At 39.4% G+C, this 26,358-nt stretch overlaps 1 protein-coding gene across 1 annotated transcript in view; it reads right to left on the bottom strand.

Annotated features, from left to right (window-relative positions):
- LOC139716773 (serine/threonine-protein kinase SIK1-like) overlaps positions 1 to 26,358 on the bottom strand; it is a 50,019-nt gene that overhangs the window by 6,947 nt on the left and 16,714 nt on the right. The window contains exons 3-7 of the mRNA XM_071628308.1: positions 21,811 to 21,927; positions 16,720 to 16,783; positions 14,074 to 14,189; positions 6,187 to 6,357; positions 214 to 337 (exon numbers count right to left, since the gene is read on the bottom strand). Coding sequence (XP_071484409.1) covers positions 214 to 337; positions 6,187 to 6,357; positions 14,074 to 14,189; positions 16,720 to 16,783; positions 21,811 to 21,927 — 592 coding nt within the window. The remainder of the gene's footprint in view (positions 1 to 213; positions 338 to 6,186; positions 6,358 to 14,073; positions 14,190 to 16,719; positions 16,784 to 21,810; positions 21,928 to 26,358) is intronic.

Here is a 26,358-nt window from a genome sequence, read left to right as displayed (position 1 = left end):
CCGCCTCTTTCCTTGACCAAGAAGGCCTGCTGCCCATATAGACACTTATACCCATCTATACAATAATCCTTTATTTTACACCATCACTCTCTACACTAGACATGTGCCCTTCATAAACTTGCTTTCACATGTCTACCCTGCTGGCAAATTTTAGGCTATTATTGAAAGCGAGATGGTGGTATGTAGTACTCAGTTGTAAAAACTGGCACTTACCTTGAGACATGAAGTAGGGTATCCTAAACTTGCCAGCCAGAACTCTCTCCTTGAGCTGAGGTAGGGTGTTAGCATCAAAGGGAAGTGCTCCACAGACCAGGACGTACAGCACCACTCCCAGACTCTGCAGGGAGAACAAGTGGGAGAGAGGAAAAAAAAAACAATAAATTCTCAGCTCAATTTATGGACTCAACACTCGCAGGACCACAATCATGAAATATTCTTGACAATACATGGAGTATACACATAAGTCCCATTGGCAGAGACAGACTTAAATCTTAGATCTTGCATGGTGGCACAGATATCTTACAGACTTTGTTTAATATTGCAGATCTGGGCCCTGTTTCATAAAGCTGTACGTAAAGTTACGAACAACTTACGAGCGACTGGTGATCAGTTCTGATGTGCTATACACATCAGAATTTCCATAATGTCAGCACAAGAACTGATCACGAGTCACTCGTAAGTTACGAACAGCTTTATGAAACACCCTCCAATTTTACAGGAGAATGGCCTCATTAAATGTCCAAAGTGTATAACAATGTAAAAAAGGAGGAAACAAAAAAAAACACTTATCCAACAATTTTAACAATATTTACAAAATAAACAAAATTTGATTTTGGTGCATCTGTGGGAGAGGTGGCTCAGAACTTTTGAAAACTCATCCAAGACAAAATCATGGCCAACAGTCTCCATCTAGACCCTCGCATGGGGGCACTCTGGTGTGGTGTATATGGCTTGGGAGCCTTAAACAGGAGACTGCAAGTTCAAATCCCATGTTATGTGTACACACCCTTGGACTAGGTGTTTGTACTTGTTGGGAAGTTCATCCTAATCCACTTGTGTAGATTGATGGATACTTAGGAGTAATAGGGTTAATGCCATTATGGAAGGACAACTTGGGAAGAGCAGTCTTAACCCCTTCCACACAAATTTCCGAAATCCCCATATAGACTTAATATGCAGGCCACCAGGTTCCCGGATGGAACGGGTTAACACACAAGGCCACTGCTCTGAGATAAATGAGACCATAAATTATCATCATTTCCAGCAGTGTATGTCCTCATACCAATCAAGGACCAGTTCTTGGTAAAGAAGCTTTGATCAGTATGGACAGTGTAAAGAGATCAACCTATTGCAGATGATTAAGGTCAGGGATCATCAGGCAGGATTCATCAAAATCAAATTCAGCCTTGACACATTCATCTGTACATATTGCCTACCGGTATATGATATTAATCTCATCAGGTTGATGCAGGAAATGTTTGGTTCCATGAAGAGAAAATGAGTGATAAGAAAATGATATTGATGCAAGTAATGATATCATCCCATTATGGCACTATACAGCTACTGAACCATCTGTCTGTCATTTTTTCATCCAATCATTGATCTGTTTGTCTATCTGTTCATCTGTCTATCTGTCTATTCTGTTCATCTCCCCATCTATATCACTCCTTCCTTCTGCTCGCAATTCTCTCTTTTATCTTTTTTTTTTAAATTCTCCTTTGCCATCCTCTTAAATTCTGAGTTGTATACTCAATGTACTCTGCCTATTCTTCATATTTCCCTCCACCATTCATCCTTGGAGTACTTGAATTTTCCTAGATCTGACATCACTTTTGTTCTATTATCACTGCTACCTACCGGCACATTCACTTCTGGTGTTAACAACCCTGACTCACGGCCAATCGATACAGAATACATTATGGCGTGCAAAGCATGAAAGGACAAGACAGAGAGAAAGAGAGAGAAAAAGCCTTCGTGCCTGCATTCAACAATCAGCGTCTGAGGAGCTATGGTGCTAGCCTTATTCAAACCGGTACCTCACTGACATCCTCCACTGCAAACGCCTGCTCGGAACGCTGGGTGCAAAAACCGCGCACACAGGCGCAAGGCGGTAACCATGACAAAACTGAGCGAGAATGAAATGCTTCCTAGTCTGCGGTGCACGTTTCCCTCCTTTTCGCTCGCAGACGGTAAATATCAAAGGTCATTCCCTGACCCCTTCCACATTCTCTCTTCTCCTGTTCCTCCTCAGAAAGAGAGAGAGAGAGTGGGGGGTGGGTATGGGGGAGAAAGGGATGGAGAGGAGGGGTAAAGAGAGAAATTAAGTTAAGGAGGGAAAGCTGGAAAAGAGAGACAGAAGTAGAAAATTTAAATGAAAATAAGAGAGAGAGGGAGTGGAGAGAAAGGGGAGGGGGGTAAGGGGAGAAATTCAGAGCGGGTTCAGAATGGAAGTGCCTTCTCCTTATACACATACTCTTGATGAATGTTGCTTGGCTGTGTGTGTGTGTGTGTGTGTGAGTGTGTTGTCTGTCTGTCTGTCTGTCTGTGTGTCTGTAGTCCCCTTCTAGCGTACTATTTAGACAGAACAGATGTCGAGAGGCATCATCAGCGTGCTAACGATAAAACAAACCGGGGTGATGTGGTAACCCGCCACCAAACGTGCCAACTGAATTTCTCCTTCATTACGAATGGCCCGATGACATCACTCGATCCTCCCGTGATGATTTCTTCTGCAGACGACTAGTCTACCCATTCAGACCACTAACCCATTGGAAGGATCCGCCACATCGCATGCTCATGGAAAGCCAATATCAATACCTAGTTCTAGATTTCCAAGCGACTTGTAAATGTCATGGGGTCGTGACAACCATTCCCTCATTGATTTTTTCCCCCTTCATCTTCTCCTCTTGCGATGTGCCAATGCTCTGTGCATGTAGCCATCGGCTGGAAAACGCAGCCCACCGATGATCCAATATTTGAAGCGCACACGTGTGAAAAGACGAAGGCCACACTCCCTCCGTCGACTGCTCTCTGCCAATTTCATTTGCAAGCAGCCTCGGAAAAACTAGGTTAATACCATACCAGGCAGGGAGTGACTAATCTTGATACCAAATAGATTTCTGGATGGCAGGCTAGCACTGCTAAATTGTAAGCTTTCATTATAATGCAATGATGGCAGGGAGGAGGGGGTAGGCTGTGTCAGAATTTTTATTTAAATATTTGTAATCATATATCTGTCCCACAGGTCATACACACACATAACAGAATTAAGCCTGGCATTATTTGTCAATAAATTCATGGAAGATGAACACCACTGGACACCTTGTCCTTTAAAACACAATTAATTACACCTGTCACTTTCATGGCTCAGCAACCACATGTTAATGGGATCAACTTTTGACATTGCTGGTATATGCTCTTGCAACATTTCTAGAAAATAAATGAGCAGTAGGCTTTTTTCAGCCATTTACAGAAAGTAATGAGCCCGTAATGCCAGGAAATTAAATTACATATAAATATTGTCAACAAGTATGAAAAAAAGAGGAAAGGGTTTGCTATTGAACAATCATAACTAAAATTCATGGGAAATTGGCAGCATACCTACATTGTACAAGAAGTACTACTTTATACTTTTGAGTTTCATTTTTAAATTTTCAGGCAGGATATGTGTATGGTAATGAAGAGATTGTGCATTCAAGTTTCACAAATCTAGTGAGCAGATCTGAGAGGCTGATACTAACTCGTATGGGAATTGAGGTGGCAGACACACATGTTAAAGTATGAACTCTGTGTTGCTTGCTTTCTCCGCACTCGCCTAGCTGAACAAACCCCTGCAGCCTTGTCCCACCCCACCCTCCCTGCCAAATTTTGACAGGCCGTTCCGATATGTGATTAGGAGCGATGATGTCATAGCTGTCGAAGTTTGCGTCATTTCATCCAGGGGCCTCAATCATGGCGCGGGCGCATATCTGCCGGTAATGGTCACGGCAGGGCTCAGGCAGAACCCTACTCGGAGGGTAAAGAAGAAGAGGAAGGTACTGCTGTTGTATATATATTCCATTCCAACACGTGTGGTTCAGGACCTTTGCCTTAACACTAGGCATTCCTGTCAATGCTAAATTTCATGCACAGTAATAACAGTGCATAGGGTATTATCAACAATACACTGAGCATGAATGATGATGAGCTCTTTATACACGTACACTGTTACCAAACACGACACCGATTATCATAGCATTAATCTCAGTACACTGAGGTTGAACTTTACACTAATTTTTGACAAGGCATAATATGACATCACATTGCACATGGATGCCACAACATGCCTGAAAACATTGCAAACATAACAGGAATATACTACACTTAGCTTATCATTACTCAGTGTGGAAACTGAGTTTCTGTACACAGCCAATGGCACTGAATAATAAGCATGACACTGTGCACACCTGAATACGATACCAATCATACACCTCCTACAAGGCCTCGAACAAAAACAATATACTACAGATCTGAGTGTTTCACAAAAGAAACAACTTACAAGTGGCATTACATCATATACTTTCAACCCTTTGAATACAGGCTAATTTTGCTACAACACACATTTCCCACAACACACATTTTCCATAGACACCTGCACGAGTATACTCAGGACTCACCCTCAATGAGTTAAGGAGACAAAAAAAAAACCACACAATTTAGTTTTTAATTCCCCCCCCCCCCACCCTACATACACACACACAAAAAAAGACAGGAACACACATGTAAACAGACAAAACTAAAACCTCTGCAAACTGTACTAATTCTAAAAGGTCTTATAACACATCAATTCCTGAGAGCCCCATCATCTCTTTTTTAGGGGAAAAAGCAATGCAAGGGCATTCGTCCTTTCTTTTTCTTTTTTTCAACTGGACATCATCTCAGTAATCACTACATGTATGAATTCTCAGAATTCTGTCTATTTTTGGTGAATGAGCTTACTCCCTGGGACGGCCAATAAATCAACAAGGTTGAAATCACCACCCTGTGAATAGTCGAAGAGGAACTGTTTTATCAAATGTTTCCATTTTGGGAAATCTCAGCTCAGTGGCACGTGCAACTAGCAACTCTGGCAGTGTGTAAAGAGAATATCTTAAACAAACATTAAAAAAATGGAGTAGGAAATGAATGCTAACTGCTTTTAAAAATAATATAAGAATCTGTACAAAATGACTTGATCTTCCATGCTTCATCTTTCTCACAGGAAAAGATGTGAAAGGTTACATTTATATGTGGTTATTCTGGTAAGAGATATTTGGAAAATTTCTGGTTTTCATTCTTTTTCATCACTTGCAAGCATCTTCATCAAATGCTTCACCATTATTGAAAATATGTTCTTCCACAATTTTAAACAGTGTTTTCCTTTACCACATCAAACTTAGTGATGTTTTCCCTTCCCTTTTGTGATCACTTACAAAAAGAAAAAAGAAAAAGAAAATCTATGCGACTACAAAATCAAGAATGCACCAGGCTGCCTGAGAAATATCTTGGTTTTCAAAGATCAGTGACAAAATCAGATCTAATGATCATTATGGATTGCATTTTGTTCCCAGGGTATATTTCCCTGCGAAGATTACAGTTATCTTTTCTGCAAAGATTCAACAACTTGATGTGACAAAGCGTAGCATCATTGGATGTATGTACTGTGAGCAAAATGTAATCAATGCTGTGAGGACTTTAATATTGGTACTAATTATCATTTATCAAGCATGAAGGATAACTGCCATCATTGACAAGAAAAGAAAGGCACACAGCATACACCTCTTACATGTTTGCATTAGAACAAGTTACAAAGATGCCAGTACATAACAAAAAACAAACAAATAAACAAAATATATATGTAATGTATCTACAACGCAAAATAATGTATATGTACATATTTCTCCTACTTTCCAAATAAGGTATTTAGGCAAGAGCTTCACAGAGCACAAGTTTATTCATTTCACTGTCAAACACCCTACAGTGAGATTTACATAGATGCTATTAAAGGCAGATGGCAAGTGAATCACTGTGACCTCAAGAGTACAGACCAACAACTGATTGATGGTCATCTGACCAATACAGCCAATAACGACAGAACAAGAGTCCTTTAATGACGTAATAGGAAAGATTTAAAAGAAAACGCATTTAAAGGGAGATACAACCACTCACCCAGATGTCCAGCTGTGGACCATCATATTCTTGGCCCTCAAACACCTCAGGGGCGGCGTAAGGGGGGCTGCCGCACCACGTCGCCAGCTGCCGGCCCGGGGTGAAGAAATTGCTGAAGCCAAAATCGGCAATCTTGATGTTCATACTGCTGTCTAGGAGGAGGTTCTCTGCCTGAAAAAAAAAAGAAGACACAGAAAAAAAAAGAATAATGCATTGTTGTGAAAACTTCTACTGTTATATGGCATATGTATTTAGCCAGGTTTTAATTTTGCAAATTTTGCAGAACGGATGCTATTCGTAAATTGAACAACATACACATATGCAAAAAAAAAATATACCGGAATATATATCAACACTGATTCTGACATAAATGCAATGTGCAAGAGTCCACTGATCCATGCAAGTTGTGCACACACTACTGTCATGACAAGCGTTTAATATGTCTGTATATTTACAGTACTGCCTGCATAGGTCCTAAGATAATATAATGTTATTGTCCAAACTGATACTAATCATAAAAGCTATCTTGTTCATCTCTCCTCACTTCGGATAAAACAATACAAGACATAACAAAGCAAAATCAACAACAGGTCTTCTATAAGATGCAGAGACTGAAACCTGTAATGATGTAATACAGCAATTATGGGGGCAGTGAGGAAATTGGAAATATGCCACCAAAAGATGTTATCTAGTTGATCATTCTTCCAGACAATTCTGTCCTTTGTTAGGTGAAATACTTAAAACTATTTGTAAGCCATTGTGTTTCAGAGAAACTTTGGTGGCAAACACAATTCAAGCATCGATCCATCCATGATTACACACACAATTCTGTAGGCAATGCAAGATCTTTTTCAACCAGTCAAGGATGGGCTGATTTTGTTATAACATGCATTTCCCTTAGACACCTGCACAAGCATGACTCAAGGACTAGTCTTCAACGGGTTAACCTCACATCTTCCCTCAAATCTGTATCTCTCTCCCTCTCTCTCTCTCTCTCTCTTTCTTTCATTCTGCTCCCGCTCTGTGTATTTTACCATACACAGAAACAAATCCATTACCCCCATGCATAACTATATACACCAAATTACATTGTACAGTCATCATTACACGCTGGAGTTTTGTAACACACACTATTATCTATCATTTCCCTGCCACCATGTAACACCCAACCCTTGTCCTGATTTTTGTTGGTATACTGAATTCCCACGCTAATATGTTTCCTCTTCTTCCCCCCCCCCCCCACCAAAAAAAAGAGAAGAAATATAGTAGATATATGGTTTCTGTATATACACACATATACATATATTTATCTATAATGCTGGTGTTCTTTAGTGCACTTCAACACCACACACTCATCACAGACAAGAATTGGAGATGCTTGCTAGCTTGATCATAGCTGCCATATGCCAGTCAGTGGCTGAGGTTCTCTCTTTTTTTTTTTTTGCCAGTATTAGTCTCACGTCTCCAGACATTCACATACCAAAATTCTGCAGATGGCCGTACATCGCGGATGAGATGTTTGCAGTGCAGTCACACTTTTGAAGAATACCCCCCATCACACTTAGAAAAACATTGCACACACCTTCGTGGCTTGGTTGAGTTATGTTCAGAGAGGCCTATTAAGCAACAGATATCTTGAAATCTAGTCTGTTCATATCAAACTGAATCAAGCCACATTATTTCAATATCAAGACAGATACGTATGATATACAGTAATACAGTGTAAAGAGAGAGAGGGAGACGAGAGAACTGTGTGCGGTCTCAATAGTTCATGTTTGAGGTGCAATCAATGCTGTTGTTGTTCTGCTCTTCGGAGAAAGAAACTTAATGCACATGCTGGAGATTACTGCAAAACCAGACATTTTCGCCTGCATGAAACTTTCGAGAATTTCATGAGGGGCACAGATTTGTGAAAGTAAAATAAATGCAAAGGATTTGCCTACACAATGCTCTAATACATATATGCCAGTGGCAATTCGAGAAAATTTAATGCTACGAAAAAAAAGGCCATCTGCTCCAAGTGTCACAGTGTGAAAGCTTCTAGTTTTACCTCAGCTTTCTCGAGCATGGAAATAGTCTCAGTCTCTTGATATTCCATCTCATGAGATGAAACTGCGGTGTTCAGGCAAACTACATGTACCATGAGCATGCTTCTCTCGGGCTATCTGACCGAAATTTAATATCTCGACTTACTAATGAATTCAGATTTAAGCATTTCTCTTCGGGAGAACCCAGTTACAATCTGTCCAATTCACGTCTTTCTATTCAATAACAACCTACAGGTGAAATCCAGTTTGCATTCATTAGTTCTTGCTATGTAGGGCAAGCCCCAGGCCAGCTGTTGCTACAAAAAAAAAATGATATGCATAAGATTAACTATTATACATCTTGAAAACCGGTACTATACAGATGCATGATTTCGTGCCTGTGGTAAATCTTCCTTTAACCCGTTGAGGACAAGTCTTGAGTGTACTCGGGCAGGTGTCTATGGAAAATGTGTGTTCTAGCGAAATCAAACTGTCCTCAATGGGTTAAATGTAAGCCTGATCCAATGGGTATCAAATTGACACTACCAGGCAAGAATAGGTAGGACATGTTTGTTTCAACGCAGCATATCTTCCACGAACACTGGGACCCCAAAAGAACAATGTGCAGTTTTCAAACTGAAAATGTCACTGCACGTCAAAGCAACATCATGACGTGTTAGATACTGCATCATAATATGGCCATCACATATACGGCTTCACCTTAATGATGTTCCATAACTCTCAAGGTGAGAAAAAGCAGTCTTAAATGAAAGCACAAGCTTCGCGGGGGGGGGGGGGGAGGGGTAGAGAAGCAAATGATTGAAACCCTAGGAAAACTTATAAGCTGTTAACAAAAATAGTAACAGTCAATCGGAGTCATGTATCACTATGTTATAATGAAACTTTTTGGCTGCCTTCAGCAAATGAGCATGACATTGCTTTTGTAGAGATTCTGATCACTGTTTTGCAGCAATTCTGCAGTTTCTGTCTAAGGGCATACAAATATTTTTATGGCTCTCCTTATAAAAAAAAAATAAAAATGTGTCGCATTCTGTGACACATTAAACAACATGAGAAAGATATGATAAGTATGATAGCAAAATGAGTTAACTCCATTCTGTTAAGTTGAGATATTTTGGATTAAAGCTGCTAAAACATGAGACAAATAATATGAAAACATGGTATACATTCTTAATCGTAACTTCAACAATATGCCTTGCTATGCTACAAGTAAGGTATCATTTGGAGAGTTTGACTTTGCCCTATCTGATGATGAACTTTCTGTAAAACAGTTTTAAAAATGGTGTTTACCCCATTTTGAAACCAAACTCTTAACCCTAAAAAGACTGGGCTATTTTGGTAGCTCAAAAGACTGGGGGGGGGGGGGGGGGGCCTAAAGGGGCCCCCCTTAAGATCTCAGCCGTGGATCGCGCGATTGCAGCGGAAATTTGCACAATGGTATTGTGCGATGTAATCTACAAGATCGTATATTTAAATTTTACAAAATTGTCTTCTTTTATTTTATTTTGATTAATTATGCTAATTTATGCAAGAAATCAGACTCTTTGATCTAAATCAGTAAATAAAGCTCGAAAAGTGCTCATTTTTGGTCTAATTATTCTTTGTGGCATTCTTAGCAAATGCACTTGAAAAAAAATTTGGTATCAAAATTAATTTCTTATTTATTTTATTGTTTTATGAATTTCTTATGTATTTCTTTGTTTTTTCAACCTTTTGTTTTTCTTGTTTTTTTAAACAAAATTTGTGGCAGACACTTTTTGAAGCGTAATACTCCTAAAACAAATTAATTGCGCGTTGCAGAGTAATCGCGCGAAATGTCGAGGGGGGGGGCCTTTTAGGGCCCCCCCCCCCCCCCCCCCAGTCTTTTTAGGGTTAAAATACTCATTTAACTTGACAGATTGTAGTCTCTTTCTTGATGCACACATAGTCCTGTTTATTGCACAGTGTATTGATCAACATGCAGTAAAACAACTTCCTGATGCCATTTAATAGGCAGATTACTCCGAATTAGAAAGTTTTGACTCGTCTCCGGTGCTCAGTACAATGCCGCTGTCAGTATAGTCGCACCAATTTCCTTTCAGGGGTGCAGCTTTTTAAAAATGTCCACACAATTCGATTTGGATGGGACTACTGTTTCTTCAAAGCTGCAATGTCATTGTGATCACAGAAATCAATTTCTTGAAAAATAGGCATTTTATTCACTTTGCTTTGATAGATGCCCTCTTGCCACAATGTATTTCATCATGTTAACTGTCTCAGTTTAAACACTGCAGAAATCTTGCCTCCAGGAACCCTATGGAGCAGGGTGTATCAATTCACCAATAATCATGCACAATATACACATGTAATATACAAGATGCCAACACAGAAAAGATGGAACCAGTCACGTTGTTTTGCAATCTGAAGAAAATGTAAATGAATTAATTCATGAATGCAAATTAAGGATTAAGATGAAAAAGTTTCAAAAGGCTTGTCTGAAACAGCTCTCTATCTCTTAATCTGGTATGTGTATTTTGTAGAAGGGGGTGTACTATTAAATCAGAATTCCTTGCTGTTTTTTACTTTCCTTATGAATATTTATTCCCATAACTCCTTTTTTATTTCTTCACTAAATCATCCCTGGGGTACTCCTCTGACAAGCCGGGAAACTATATTAGATGGGCCTACGTAGGGAATTCCCCTCTCAGCATACCACATTTGTTTGTTTGTTGTTGTTATTTTTTGGGATGATTGAAATGGAGCACACAAAGTTTGACAATGCCTTCACACTTCCTACCGCGGGCAAAGCCATCCAAACTAGTATGTTGTATCGGTAAATGATGTCTCTATTCAAAAGGCATAACAGTGAATGAAAGAAAACACATTCCAGTGCATTTTCCTTGTGACTTTTCAACGAGGTAATCAGCCATCCATGGTTTGGTTTGACTCAGAGGATGTAGCTACAAAAGACAATGGTGATAGGGGGGCATGCAACTTTGGCAGTTTGCAGTTTCTATATACATTGTACATCTGCCATTTTTCTCAGAAGAAATACACCTTGCCAGCTCTGAACGCATTGTCCACAAATGCCAAAAACGACACAAATACTCACAATAATACGTACAACTGAAGACTTGCCACACCAACCTACTCTAAAATTGTCAACATGTTTATGAACATCATCTGTAGGAACAAATCAATCAGTCTCACTTCTTGTTGTGCGCAGAATATAAAAAGGCATCGCCCACAGAGCACTGAACTCGTTTGTGACTGCGTATGGAGTGTTGTGCATGCTCACCTCAGTCTACAATCCCCAGGTCTCATTAGCTGTCTATTTAAGTGTTTTGCTGTGTTTAGCTTTTGTTTTGATTCTGTTTTGATTTGATTCTGTGTTTTTGTTTTGTTTTTTCTCATTGTCACAAGGGCTCTGGCCACACCATCAGCTCAGAAGGCTCACTCTGCAGCCAAGATGGCAGGGGGGAGGGGGGGGGGTGCCGTTTAGGCAATTGCAGCCAATGCTAGCCCATTCTTTATATATATGATGTTTAAAACCAAAATATCAATGAGCATTTTTTTTTTTCCGTTTTTCTCACTGGCATCAACCCTTTCAACAATGCTGCATATGTATGTACTGTAAATTCATATGCAAGCAGGCCACCTATGACAACAGCACAGCTATTACCAGCGATACCTGCATGAAGTGTTTAATACCACTGGTAGAGGATGAACATTAACATCCTTCTGATTATATGGACTGCTCTACAGACACCCAAATCATACATCGCCACAAAAAAACAAATAAATAAAAACATCACCGGTACGTACATTGTATCTCACATGCATTTTACAATTGGGAAAATTGCCTTCCTTCCTTTGCATGCATAACATGTTTTTCATGCAGCTTGCTGGGAAATGTTGAGGTTGATGTATCAGGGGGTGAAATACAAGCACATAAGGAGGTTCTTCTTTTGCGATTGATCGCTACAAGCATGCAGAGTATTCAACGGATACCGCAACAATTTGTATCTCATTCTGAGAGACATGTAACAGTACTCCCAACACTTATTCTTCTCTCCTTTATATTTTCCCCTTCCTCTATGAACTCCCCCCCCCCCCCCTTCCCGGCACTCCCCACCCCTAGGTCTCCCATGCCTTATTTCTGTTGCAGTACAACACCAGGGAGGCAGAGAGAGGGAGGGAGAGAGGGGGAAGAGAGTGTCTGCCCAATAATTAGGCCACCATTTTCACGCCAGGACAAAAGACAGAGCCTGGTTGCTAGCGTACCTGCCGTCCTGACGTCAATGCTCGGCAGCGAGGGCCAATTGGCACGTGCAAGGAGTGGTCCCCGCGTTGCTAGCCACAATCTACAGCACTCTATGCCTCTTCCTCAATAACCAAATCCTTGTCTCTCTCCCCCTCTCTCTCTCTCTCCTCTTATATCTTTCTTCACATATATTTTCGCTCCTTCTCTCTCTCTCTCTCTCTCTTTCATTTTATAACCATTTCCTATCTGTCTCTGTCTGTCAATGAATATATGCGCATCTCCCTATTTTTTTTTCTCTACTTCAACCTTCACCTCAAAGATGCTACATTCCTTGTCAAAGCTTTACAAAATAAAAAAAACACAATCAACTTCTAATCTCCATCACACTTTGTTTCAAGTAAAAGGAAAAAAATTATGATGCTTTGTCGAACAAAACTTGCTTCAGCACACACACACAAAATACACACATCACTGAAATCCTCAGAAATCTTGCGTAAATCTTACACACCGCACTATTTGCATTATATCCAGCCAGCAGCATCACACGCTATTAAAAGTCGTTGCTCTCTGCAGGAGACAACAGTACAGTGTAGGCCCTATTTCGTAACAATTTTCTTTCTTCATTAACGTTTCCTGTATACTTTCTTGTTGAACAGCATGGCGATGATAAAAATGGTCCCACGTTCTCACAAAACAAAATATCACACTTACTGAAAAAAGATATACACAACATACGTCATATCTGAGCATCAAAACAGAGAAATTTAAAAAAAATGTATGCAGCACTTGAGATACATTGTATGTACGCATCTCCCTCTACACAAATAAAGTGAAATGCATAGCCACTACAGCAAGTATTTAAACCAATAGCACAGATTCCCCTTCAATTACCATATATCGCATTAATATTTTCTTAAGGAACATATCAACAGATGTAATCCATTCTCCATTGATGGGCTATTTGATGCTTAATTCAAACAAGGCAACTTGAAGAAAGCATGAAAAAAAAAAACATGGTGAAGCAGTGACAGGTTTAGACTTTACAAGATCAAGGACAACTGGGGTAGGGGGAGGGGGAGGGATAGGAGGAGGGAGAGAGACGTCACATCTACTACATTGTATGTGCACGGTCAGACTGGCGAAGGATTCAAAAGTTTAAGATCATTAAGTTTTCAGTCACAGTCCGGTCACACTGGCAGTCAAACTTCTTGATCTTCCATCAAGAATTTTTGGTCATCAGTGCACGTGCTCAAAGAAGAGGAAAGAGAGTGCCGTTTGATGGCCAGTGGTTGTGATGTAACAATGAACACCTGTAAAACACAATAGCTGTGCGCTTCCGAGGCACCATCCACAAACAGGTGGTGGACTGGTCACGTGACAAAAACTGCAAAGTTTTAGTTTCTAGTGGTCACAATGGCAAAAGATCAGGGGTTGGGGGAAACATCCCTAGTTGGAGTTGGAAGTCGCACGAGAAGTTTCGCGGGATGTTTCACAGGAAGTTTGTGGTCACACTGGCAAAACTTCAATATCTTTTGGCAGTCTGACCGTAACTTTTCTGACTGATTGGAGGATTTTCTTCCAGGAAGAAAAATGTACCTTGAGATCGCGATGGACGACGTGCCGTTTATGACAGTACTCCACCGCCGAGAGGATCTGCCGAAATTTCTTCTTCGCTTCCTTTTCCGTCATCCGCCCATGGGTATCCAAGTAATCTAGACGGGAACCATAAAAACAAGCAAACAAGGAACAAAAAATTAATATTAATGTACCTATTAATATACATACTGACATACATACAGACATAATACACACATACATCCATATGTGTATATGCCTCATAATGGTGTCGTTACAATAGCGATGCATTCATGTTTCGTTCGACATTAAATGACATTTTCACAGCCTATCCTCCTGTCCTAACTCTCCTTAACGAGAACAGCAACTATTCACGACAACAGGAAGTCATGACAACCATGTTACCAAAGAAAAACAATGAAAGGGGATCGTACTGCCGAAAGGAAGAAAATCCTCATTGACATACGTATGACTTGATTCATTTTCTTGATTAAAACTTGATTGCAGTGTATACCAAGTCTTAGGAACCCGAGGCAAATATTGATGGCTTTTCCTGAACAAACAAACAAACACCCTTTTTTTTTGCATTCTGCAGGATATCACCACTATACCCACTGCCATGGTTATGATGGGATGCAGTATTGGAAGATATGATGAACTGAGGCAGGTTTTGCTGTTTTCTGTAGACTTTAAAACCACCATTCATAAACACAATGGCCCGAATTCACAAAGGTGGTACAAATGAAACCATGGTTTAAACCATGGACAAAAACCATGGAGCGCCAAGTGTCACACGGAATATTTCGTTACAAAGTTGGTCATTTCGACGACAAAATGACCGTTTCGTTACAAAATTATCATGTCGTGGACGAAGTGTTCATTTAGTTACAAAATGTTGTCATTTCGTTACAAAATAATCATTTCATTGACGAAATGACTGATTTCATAACGAAATATTCCATGCGACACTTGGCGCTCCATGGTTTTTGTCCATGGTTTAAACCATAGTTTCATTCGTACCACCTTCGTGAATTCGGGCCAATGGGGTAGCAACTAAAAGTGTCACAAAGAAATGCACTCAAATTGGCAGTATGCAATTCTGAGGTGCATTTATGTAAGTTTTAACTGAAGGACAGAAAAGAGAACAAAAAGGTAGAAATTTGAACTCAGGAATGTGATAGAATAATGGGATGGGAGGGAGAGTGTATAGGTAAGAAATGGAGAAAGAGAAACAAAAGGAGAGAGAGAGAGAGAGAGATGGGGAGATGACTTGATAAACTATTGGATGGAGGAACAAACAAGATTTAGACAGAAAACATATCTGGAAGGAAATGAAAATCTCAGGAGAGATGGGAATTTGAGTGCCAACTATGAGACAGCTTGAATTGGCAGAGCAATAGGAAGAGCTATAAAAAGAGATCAAACACCCTTTTCATTGCAGATTAAGGAGATAGGGGGAGGAAGGGGGAGGGGCCACGGTGAGAATGAAGGTGGGGCCAGGGTGAGAAGGAAGGCGGGGCCAGGGAAGCAGGGTTTATGATAAGAAGAAGCCTGCGTCAGAGGGTGAACCAAGAAGACGGAATTGGGTCATAGAAACACAGTTCGGCTCAAATCTCTCCAATGGTGAGATGGGTATGACGTTAAGGGGGGGGGGGGGTTAGCTAGGGGGGAGAGGGGTAGGGAGGAGAAGGAGGTAGGAATGAGAATAGGGCATCGGTCTCAGCTGATGTTTCCGGTCGAATTCCAAGCATAGCCTGGATGGCAGAAGGCTGCACACAGCCAGCGATGTGTGGACGCGACAGTGAATCTCTTGTTTTTGTTTTTGTTTTTCCAAAGGCTTTGGTGTGCCTGGCTGGCGGCTTCAGAATGACAAGCTTGTCTCTATGACGTTTGTCCAGACAAAAATATTTCAATCCAACATTTGCCCGCACTTGTGTAGAACCTGAGAGGCAGGTTGGTTTCAATCAGAGTGCGTATACAGCAAGTACTCAATAACACGCAATGTCGCACAAGATAACGACTTCATGGTCTGTGAGTGAAAGGGCTTTTACATTTCTTAGCAACATCTGCATTTGTGAAACATTTTCATATCTCAAGATATGACAGATTTTCATACTGTAAAGGTCAAACAATCACAACAAAAACACTAATCTTGTGGACATGTCAAATACTGAACACAAATACACATAGTCATGAGTTGATGAAAAATTTTCAACTTACAATCAATCTAACTACAAAGCCACAGATTCAGCAGATAACAGAATTCAATGTCCTCGTTAATCAAAAGTTTTGCAAACCTTCCTTCCTACTTGATATCACAAAGGGATAATGAAATTTTGTAACACTGCAAAATTTCAATATGACCAGACAACCCATCAACATAATTTATGAAAGTGTTGAATAAAGAACTTGAACTTGAACTATAAAATCCATTTCCTCAATATTTACAACCCCACCACCACCTTTAATTTCTTTTTCAACCCCCTCTCTCTGACCAATTTGATGCCTTAACCTCCCCATCTCCCCTCCTAGCAACATTTCAGGGCAACATTTCAGGGTCTCAGCATCGAAATCCAGGGCACCAGAATAACATGATCTGGCGCGGAGATATCGCAACCATCCCCACGTCGGCCACCGAGGGGGACACCGACACAAATATCGCCTTACCAAACATCTCCCCGTTGTTGGCGTACTCCGTGACGAGGTACAGCATGCTCTTTGTCTCCATGACCTATGGTGGGAAAAGAAAACACAAGAGAACATGACCTCTGGTGTCAACACTAATCCGTATCAATACTCAAATCTCAGAAACACCTAGGAACGCACATGAAAGTATTAATGTAGGACTTTTGACGATAACAACAACAAAAAATTACATTTCGCAAAAATCTGTGAGTGGTACGGAGAAACCACACTTTGTTGTTTTCTTCTTCTTCTTCTTGGAGTATTTGATAAGCGTCCAGCTGAATTCATTACTGAATAAAAACAGACACATGAGAACTTTACTAAGAAAACCATGCTGCTTTCATCTTTCAAACTCACTTTGAGTTCATAATCGCATAAATGCAGACTCCCACGAAATATGTGGAAGAAACGATTTGATGAGAGAAAAAACTCATGACCAAGAGGCTCATAGGACTGACAGTTGATATACCACTTTTTGTCTGCGAGCATTTACGGTGTCACCCTACATTTGGGGTAATCTCTTTTGACAACAATCAATATGCACATGACAGCAATCTCGTGTGTATCTCTTCTCTTTAATATGCTGGAATTCGAATATATTTGCAGGGGGGAGATATATTCAGGAACATTTTAGAACAAAAATATTTTTTACCTTGAAATAGAAAAGACATGTATTAAGGACTTGATAATAGAGCTGCAGAGATAGTGTTCCTGTAGTTAATATCTGTTATAAAACCAGCTTAAAGGACAAGTTCACCCTCATAAACATCAGGATTGAGAGAATGTAGCAATATTAGTAGAACACATCATTGAAAGTTTGAGGAAAATCGGACAACCCGTTCAAAAGTTATGAATTTTTGAAGTTTTTGTGTAGTAACCGCTGGATGAGAAGACTACTGCAGTGTATGAATAACTTAGATGTCACATGCGTACAACAATATAAGGAAAATATAAAGAGAATTTCACAAAATTCCATCTTTTGAAAAAAGTACATATTCCCTTGACTCGTTCCCGACATATGTTAGGGGTAATATCATTCCCCCTGCTTTTAGAAAGAGACAAGTCAAGTGCTCTTTTATTATGCGAAAAAAGTGAAAATATGTTGAATTTTCTTTACATTTTCTTTATCCTGTTGTACGCATATGACTCACAAGCTGTAGTAGTCTCCTCATCCAGCGGTTCCAACACAAAAATTTTAAAAATTCATAACTTTTGCATCGATTGTCCAATTTTCCTCAAACTTTCACTGATGTGTTCTACTAATATTGTTGCATTTTCTCAATCCTTATGTTTATGAAGGTGAACTTGTCCTTTAACACAGAGGAACAGAAAGTTACAGACATCAAATGAGAAGAAACAGTTAGATGAAATAATGAAATGAGGAAAATTGGATTGTTACAAACATACAGTGTATTTGCTTTAGGAAATAAAATTAAAAAGGGAGGGGGCGGAAACAATCAAATGTCTGTGGAACAATAGTAATGCAATGCAATAAATGCAGACCAGCCATGACAACTGGCTGACAAGAGTTTGAGATTTGTGGTTCCACGGAAGAACTATTTTAATAGAGTGAGTTCGTGGAACCACAGGGAAATCAACACTGTGCCAAGGTTTGTGGACATCAGTGTCCTTTGATAATGTGTTAATTGCCGCAGCAGCATGTTCTTCTATCTAGACACACAGGAAGTATGTATGGGTCTCCTATTGGACTTCACACAGTTCATTAGTGACGATGCTGTGTGTGTGTGTATCTGTGTGTGTGTGCAGTGTACAATGTACAGTTGTACAATCATATGAGTGTATGAATGAGTTATCACATGTGTAGTCTCTTCATCTTGACTCCATTGTTATTGCACACAAGTCTTGATTTTTTTTCTACTTCTTTTTCTTATTCTTCTTTAGGGTACAATGTGTGCGTGCCTTATTATCTCCACTTTTCTCCAAACAAAAGGAAGTGTACACATTGTTGGTTCCAGACAATTTTCCATCCTCCATTTACAGCACAATAACAAGAGACCTTACTCATAGCTCAACAAATATTAGCTTCTTCCCACTAGCACCCCACATTAAGTCATATATGTACTCAATCTATCACAATCTACACAAAATACAAGTTGCATATATATTAATGCATGACATTTTATCACTTGCATTGTTGAACATGGTACAGCAAAGTGACAAAAAAAATAGCTACTCAGTATTTCAAAGCAAACTTTCAAGGAGACAGAGAGAGAGATACATATATATATAAATATCATGACAATGGATTGCATAAAAGTTTAAAATATTTTGAAGGTGAAACACAAACTATTATTAAAAGTCTGCTGACGTGAAACATCGTTTACGTAAATCTTATGAAGTACTCATTTGCCAGAAATACAGTACATGTAGGACCTAAGTGCTCAGTCTTACTGTCTAAAAATATTTCAGTAAAGCAGTATAAAAGGAGGGCTGAAAGACATACAGTCAAAGCCATACAATAATATTATGTAGTACACATTTGAAGTTGGGAGTCCCATGGGACATTTCTGTGACACCATTAAAGAGGAGGTCTGGGGATGGAGACTAGGGCCCAACTGGCTGACAACGGGCTGCTGCCAATGACGTCAATAACCAGGAAGGACTATAAAGGACCAGGGTAGAAAGAATGCAATTTATCCCAAAGATAAACACTGCTTTCCGAGGTCTCTGACAAATATTAAAAGGATGTATGGGGAATGACAGAGAGGAGGAAAAAGAGAAGAAAAAATGGAAGAAGAAGGAGAAAGAGGGTTGAATGTTTCATGGAGAGGCTTATAGCAAAGAGAAAACCACAAGAGGTTTTTATACTCTTGTGTAAATGTATGTCTCATACAGCTGGTACAGTAGATTATTCATCAGTGTGCAGACACAATATCACAGTAGGGCCTATATTGCATGATCACATTATAATATTGTGCTTGCATCAAGAAATGCCATAGCACCATCTTACTCAGTGTCAGCATCATCTCACACTGTGGTCTGAATGGAGTAGGCTTACTGCATGATATGTATATCACATTGATAGGAATGCCATTGACAATGTACAAAATTATACAGCCCTGGATGGCACATATTTAATACATGTCATGACTCACCCCAATCCTATTAGGCCTATATGTATGTGTACAATATCATCGAAAATAAACAGATGAAATGCACCCTTCCAGATGCTGGCATAGCAAGGATAACATTTGAACTTCACACTGACTTCTATAACAATCCTGGTGTGCCTACAGGGAATCTATACAAAACTGATTTCCTCTCTGTAGTTTCAGGCAGATACAGCCAGACTGTGCTAAACAGGATCTTGGGATTACTAACCTACGCAACTATCATCTATCTGTGAATCATCATGGAATTACAGCATTAAGTATCTTCCTCAAAAGATGACCTGTATATCTCTCGACTGATCTGGGGGTCGGGACGTACAGGGATATGCAGAGCAAAGAGTTGCCACGGTGATAACTCGTTGGCACAGAGCAAGTTCAGGTTGAGCACCTTTCACACATTACAGAGAGTGCAACTTTAATGTGCACTGGCCAAAAAAAAAATAAAATGCATGTGGATGATGTGTTCATCATGCCAAAAGATCAACAGATTTTGACTAATTAGCAAAAGACAGAAAGAGGCTACAACAAAACCTACAGATACCCCTATCCCTGAACAATTCCTTACAGCCTTTAGTAGCCATGGGGTCAAAATGCCCAAATGTACATGTAGTAAACTAGCCTCTACCACACTGGTACTCTACTTCCCTTCTTTTCCAAAAGTGAAACTACACGAGCTCCTTAACAGTTTACATTTATATGGATGCATGTCTCCTTTTAATACAAGGAAAGCAACAACACCAACAATAACAAAAAACACACAAGAACCAACACACTATCCTTAACCCTCTATGTACCAACGAGTCAATGTGTTCAAATTTCACACACTTACTTTATGGACAGAAAATACATCTGGCATACGGAGGGTTAACTGAAAGTCATGGAGTACATTTGATACTCCATGCAGGAGTTTGCAGAAGCTCAAAGATTTCCTGGTTCCAATAACAAAAGTGTCACTTGCTTTGCTGCCGGCCGGTACAGTAGGCAATCAAAACAGCCACATACTCCCACTCATCCCAGGCACCTAATAGCATGTGAAGTACAGTAGAGTGTATGCTGGTCTGGTGAAGATGTATACTGTTCATGCATACATCACGCTTCTTCCGCTGCAATCACAACTTGGAGCAGAACCAGCCTCAACTGTACTATCTTTTTAATAGAGCGTAATCTAATCTGTCCTTCTTCCCTTCTGGTACTGCGGGGGCACATAACTCCATAACTTAACAAATCGTTCAACTTGCAATCTTTTTTTGTGCGTGTGAAATAGGGCACGTAACTCTAACCCTAACAAATTGTTCAACATACAATCTTTTTTTGTGCGTTTGAAAGAGCTAATTCTAATGCTGAACACAGGATAGAAGGCAAACTGTGAACGTTATAAAACCAAAAGCTTATACCCAATGATCACTTCCGACACTCTGGCCAGTGCCTTGGAAGGAGAGAGTACACCTATCTGTAAGTTATCTTATGATCTGTTATTTCCAGATGTCATGCAAAACATGGATATTATATGCATAATTTTCATACATCAATGATAGATATAATTCAGTAGTGGACAAAAGCCCAGAGATCTCCACTTATGAGTGATTATATTCTTATTCACTATATTTGAATGAAACTTGATATTAAAGTTTGTTAAACTTTCAAAATTTATAATTATTGAGTCACTTGTGAGGCTTCCACCAGCGTTCTCTGATGACGTTGAAATCTTAAGACAGTCGGTTTGAAACCATAGAACACCGTAATTGGTTTCTGTTGGCCTCAAAAACTCACCTCCAATGTCTTTTATATTTTGCATGGTGCTCAGTTGATTGAATGTCAAGCTTAAGAACCCTAAAGATTAGGATTCAGCTGGCATTTTCTAGTGAAATAATAAAGTCTGTGAATCCGCTGAAAAGCTGATGGAAGGGCAGCTTTCTCTTTCTTTATATTTTACTTTTTTTACCTGGTAGAGTTTGATGACGTTTGGATGTGATAGCATCTTCATGATCTGCACTTCCCGGTAGACTTTCTCCAAGTTGGAGTCGTCCAGGCGTGACTTGTCAATGATCTTGATGGCAACCTAAAAACGTTCCAGGGAAAATCAGAGAAAAATGTAGAACAGTTATCTTAGGCAGGGGCATGAGGGGGCTGTAAGATCCCCTTCATGGTTAGAACTACTAAAGCATGATCAAGAATTTTGAAAATATTGAAATACCAGTAGGATCCATCTGTGGGATCAGATGTAATGTACCATAACTCAATGTCTACCACAACGATATGTGCCATGTATTGTAGCAAACATACATGTACCAGGGACGGATAGGGGGGGGGGGGGGGGGGGGGGGGGGGCGCAACTAATATTTCGGTTGCCAATTCCGGGTTTCATTTCATTTTTTTCTTTTTATTTCTTCTGTTTTTAATGAAAAATAAAGGGGGGCATGTGCCGGTTACGCCCCCCTCTGGATCCGCCACCATGTACATGTATAGAAAATATCCACATTGCGAAAGTATGCTTGTAATGGATTCGAGGAAGTACACCTGTACTTTCAGCAGGGCCTCACTGCTATAGAATCATAAGTTACAGTATGTTCACATGGCATTCCTTTCAAAATTCAAATATTACCTGGGAGTTTTGATCTTCACGATTATAGCCTGCGGCATAGCCCCACATACAGTTGTAGATGCACCCGAAATTTAGCAATCTTAAAGATTGGTCAATGATTAAAATCGCAAGACATCCTAAGGTCTATGCTCTATACGACGAGCCATTGGGGGTCCCCAATCATAGTGGACATGACAAGTAATGAACTTGAAAATTAGCATGACCTCTCCATGAACCCCATTTCCTTCAGTTTCCAGGTCAACCTAAACTGTGTGTTGTACACTACTGTATTGTTGCACAAATTGTTGCTAGCACTGTGTGTACAGATGTACACTTGTATGCGTTTCTTCTGCTTCTGTGGTTTAATCATCGAGTGCAACTCTTACTTCAAGAGAGTTCAGTCTTTAAAGTTTTAGCTGTTGTGTGGATGCGCACTGTAAACTAGTTGAAAACTGCAAACTGATCATCAAAGTTTAAAACTTTGAAGGTTACAAACGTCATAACAACGTCAATACTGGAAGCAGTGGACGTGGGTGTGGTCCCGAAGCTTTAAGGAAAAGGGAATAATGAAAAATAATTTAATGTATCATCTCAAATTATTCACTACCAAGGCACGGTCTTACGTCACTTCATTACATCAAGTGATCAGAACATGACATTCAAGTTAATACAGAACTTGTATGTCTTCTGCAATCAACGACTGCAGACAATTAAGAATACTCCTTGACCATTCCAATTATATCACAGTAAAAAAAAAAAACGGAGTCATTATTCACTACTGGCATGTCAATTGCCTCTTTGCTTGGTTGTGGGGTTGTTGTTGTTGTTGTTGTTGTTGTTTTGCCTTTTTTCTCAAGATGTTGTAAAATAATGACCATGCGTCACTCCCTTGAATACATCAAGCATGTGCAGTACGAATACTGTGTTACAAAATGTACATGGCAATCATAAGGCAAAATTAATAACTACATACATAAATCAATCAATTAATTAATTAATTAAAATAGTAATAACAAGAATGATAATATGACAACAATAATGATAACTGAAAAAAAATCATTCACATACAAACAAACAAAAAACCCTACCAAGAATCCTTCATAAAAAGCATAGATATGCAAATCAAAGAAATATTGGTCAGATCTGATTATCACACAAGTGCTGATATCATGTGTCCATCATTTTGCCACTGGGTCAATGTCTTACTTGGATAGGCTATAAATACTTTGTGCGTCAAACATGCAAAGCTTAGTTACGGGAGAGTAGGAATATGTTAGAAATAGAACCACATCATCCTCTCCCCATACATTGTACAAGGGTCACAATGAATTTAAAGGGAGAATCTGCATTTTACGGGAGAGTAGGGATATGTAAAATGAGAAATAAAAAACAGACAGAAGTTGATGATCTGTGTAGGACCTACATATTCTTCAGAATCAAATTACTTTCATACTGAGAACATTTCTGGCAATGTCCAGTACGTTGCAACCTGACCTTTCATTAGGGATGTGGACGTGATAAGCTGAAACCACAGAACCTATACCTTGAAGATACACATAATGATAAAACGTACAACGTCAAAGGAGTAGATTAGAATACAGTGCTTTGGCACTACAGGGGTGAACGCTGTGTGAGATCAGGCGAAGAAAGGGGAAATTGCACAAGAATGTTTCTTTCATGGGAGGTGAAAACGAGCTGTTGAAGCGAAGATGGACACAGAGAGAGACAGAGGGAGAGATAGAGAGAGGGAGAAAGAGAAAGAAGGGGAGAGAGGAAAAAGGGAAAAAATGATGTGCACTGCTGTGCACACATCGGCCAACCCTCGTGTTTGACTAGCGCCCAGCTTTTACGTCATTCCCGGGGCCTGGAACTAAGGGCCATCATAACACGCATGCCTGATTCTCTTGTTTCGAACGTGGAATTTCAAGGTTTGGCAATACCGCTATATGTCTCTCTCTCTCTCTTTCTCTCTCTCCTTATCTATATCTTCCCATCTTTCTCTGAACAAGTCAGAAGAGAAAGGAAAAAGAGAGAGAGGGAGATATGGAAATATACAAGTTCTGAACTTTATGACGTCAAATGTTGACAGGAGCGATTGAGTTTCGCCATTGATTAAATATGATATTTACACAGGGGCATTAAAAATATGTAATGTTATCATTACACACCTTCAGCATCTGGACACTTGGCATGGAGAGAGAGGGAGAGAGAGAGCAATGGTGAGGCTCCATTGATGCAAATGGAAAAAATAAATCACGGAAAGGCATATCTGTCGCTTTGCTAGTGACGTAAGAAGAAAAATTGATCGGTCATCCACTTGGATAAGTATAATGGCTTGTGTGAAGTGCGATAGTAACACGATCCCATAATCTCCTCTTGATCTACCATGAGAATAATTTACCAAGTCCAAAAATATACCTCGTATGTACTTTTTTTTACTTCGAATGCTACAATTTTGTAAATGAGACTTTATACAGTGGAAAACTTCAGTTTAACTCATATTTGATAGTCAAAATCAAGAAGGATTTAACAATGTAGGCCTAAATGCTAGTACATCGCAAGTATATTTTTAACAGTCGGTCATATTCGCTGTTTGTGATCCCCCCCACCAGTCACTACTTTCAGTCTTTTCTTCTTTTCCTTACTCTTGTTTATAAACTTTCACTCATTATATTCTCCCTTTCATTTTCATCTCTTCTTACCCTATAGAGGAGAAAACATACATATAGGGGGAGGGCGTGTAGCAAGGTAAGCTGATAATTTGACAAATTAAAATTCTGGAAGTGAAAGATACATCACATTCAAATGTAATGAGGATTTTAATTAGGATTTTTCTTACCGCATGTTAAACTTTTATATAAAATACACCAATGTATGTATACATGTGAACATCATTTTTTGTTCATTTGACAATGATTTTGTCACTTTGCTGTCCATTGTATGTCTTTTTTTTTTCGTGCCAGTGGAGAGCAAATTTCTGTATTTACTTAATCAGACCATAGAGAATCTTAAATCTTGAATCTTGAACATGTCTCAAGTTCAAAATTCAGTGACCACTCCTGAAATACAGTTGTACATTCATGTGTTCCTTGTGCACAAGGCTGTGATCTGCCTTTGTAAACCTCTTTGAAATGATAATAATGTTAACTAGAGATTGTAATTTGTCATCACTGACAAATTAAGGTGATCCGATCTTTTTTTTTAATCAATGATTCGAGTCCTGATACTGCAAAGTCTCAGCTACAACATATCAAAATCTGAGAGAAATTCACCGAAGCATAAGTAAGATAGTGCTCGATAAAGAGAGTCATGTCAATTTTCACATCTAAAAAATTCCCTCCCATAGAGATAACACGTCATAGCAAAGATAGAAAAAGAAGTACATATGACCTTTGACCCCACTTTGCACAGACAAGATGGCATCTGAGCAAAAAGTGGTTATTTTATGAAATGATCCCTGTAACATGGTCTTTACGTGTGCAAAATATGGGAAAGATAGGACATGTATTCACCAAGATACAGGATGAAACATCTATGACCTTTGACCCTAATTTACATACCCAAGATGGCGTCTGATCAAGTAGTTGTGATTTTATGAAATAATTTTCGTGACATGAACTAAACATGTGCAAAATATGAAGGTGATAGGGGCTGTTTTTCTTGAGTTATTGCAAAGAAAGTTGCAAAAAGAAAGAAATATTTCAATACATCGAAGATAAACTTTAATTTCAACCAAGTTTTTTTACGTGATCCCGACAACGTATGAAAAAACGAAGGGCACACTTACGATAGCCCTACATCTCAGCTACAACATATTAAAATCTTAGAGAAATTCACCGAAGCATAAGTGAGCTAGTGCTCGATAAAAATAGTCATGTCAATTTTCATTTCCATAAAAATTGCACTCCC

Source organism: Diadema antillarum, unplaced genomic scaffold (assembly GCF_040938485.1).
Source record: "Diadema antillarum isolate AM-2024a unplaced genomic scaffold, OU_Dant_1.0 scf00000069, whole genome shotgun sequence".
In the NCBI taxonomy this organism is placed as follows: Eukaryota; Metazoa; Echinodermata; class Echinoidea; order Diadematoida; family Diadematidae; genus Diadema; species Diadema antillarum.
Note: the sequence above shows the minus strand (reverse complement) of the source record. Positions and strands in the feature narration are given on the sequence as shown.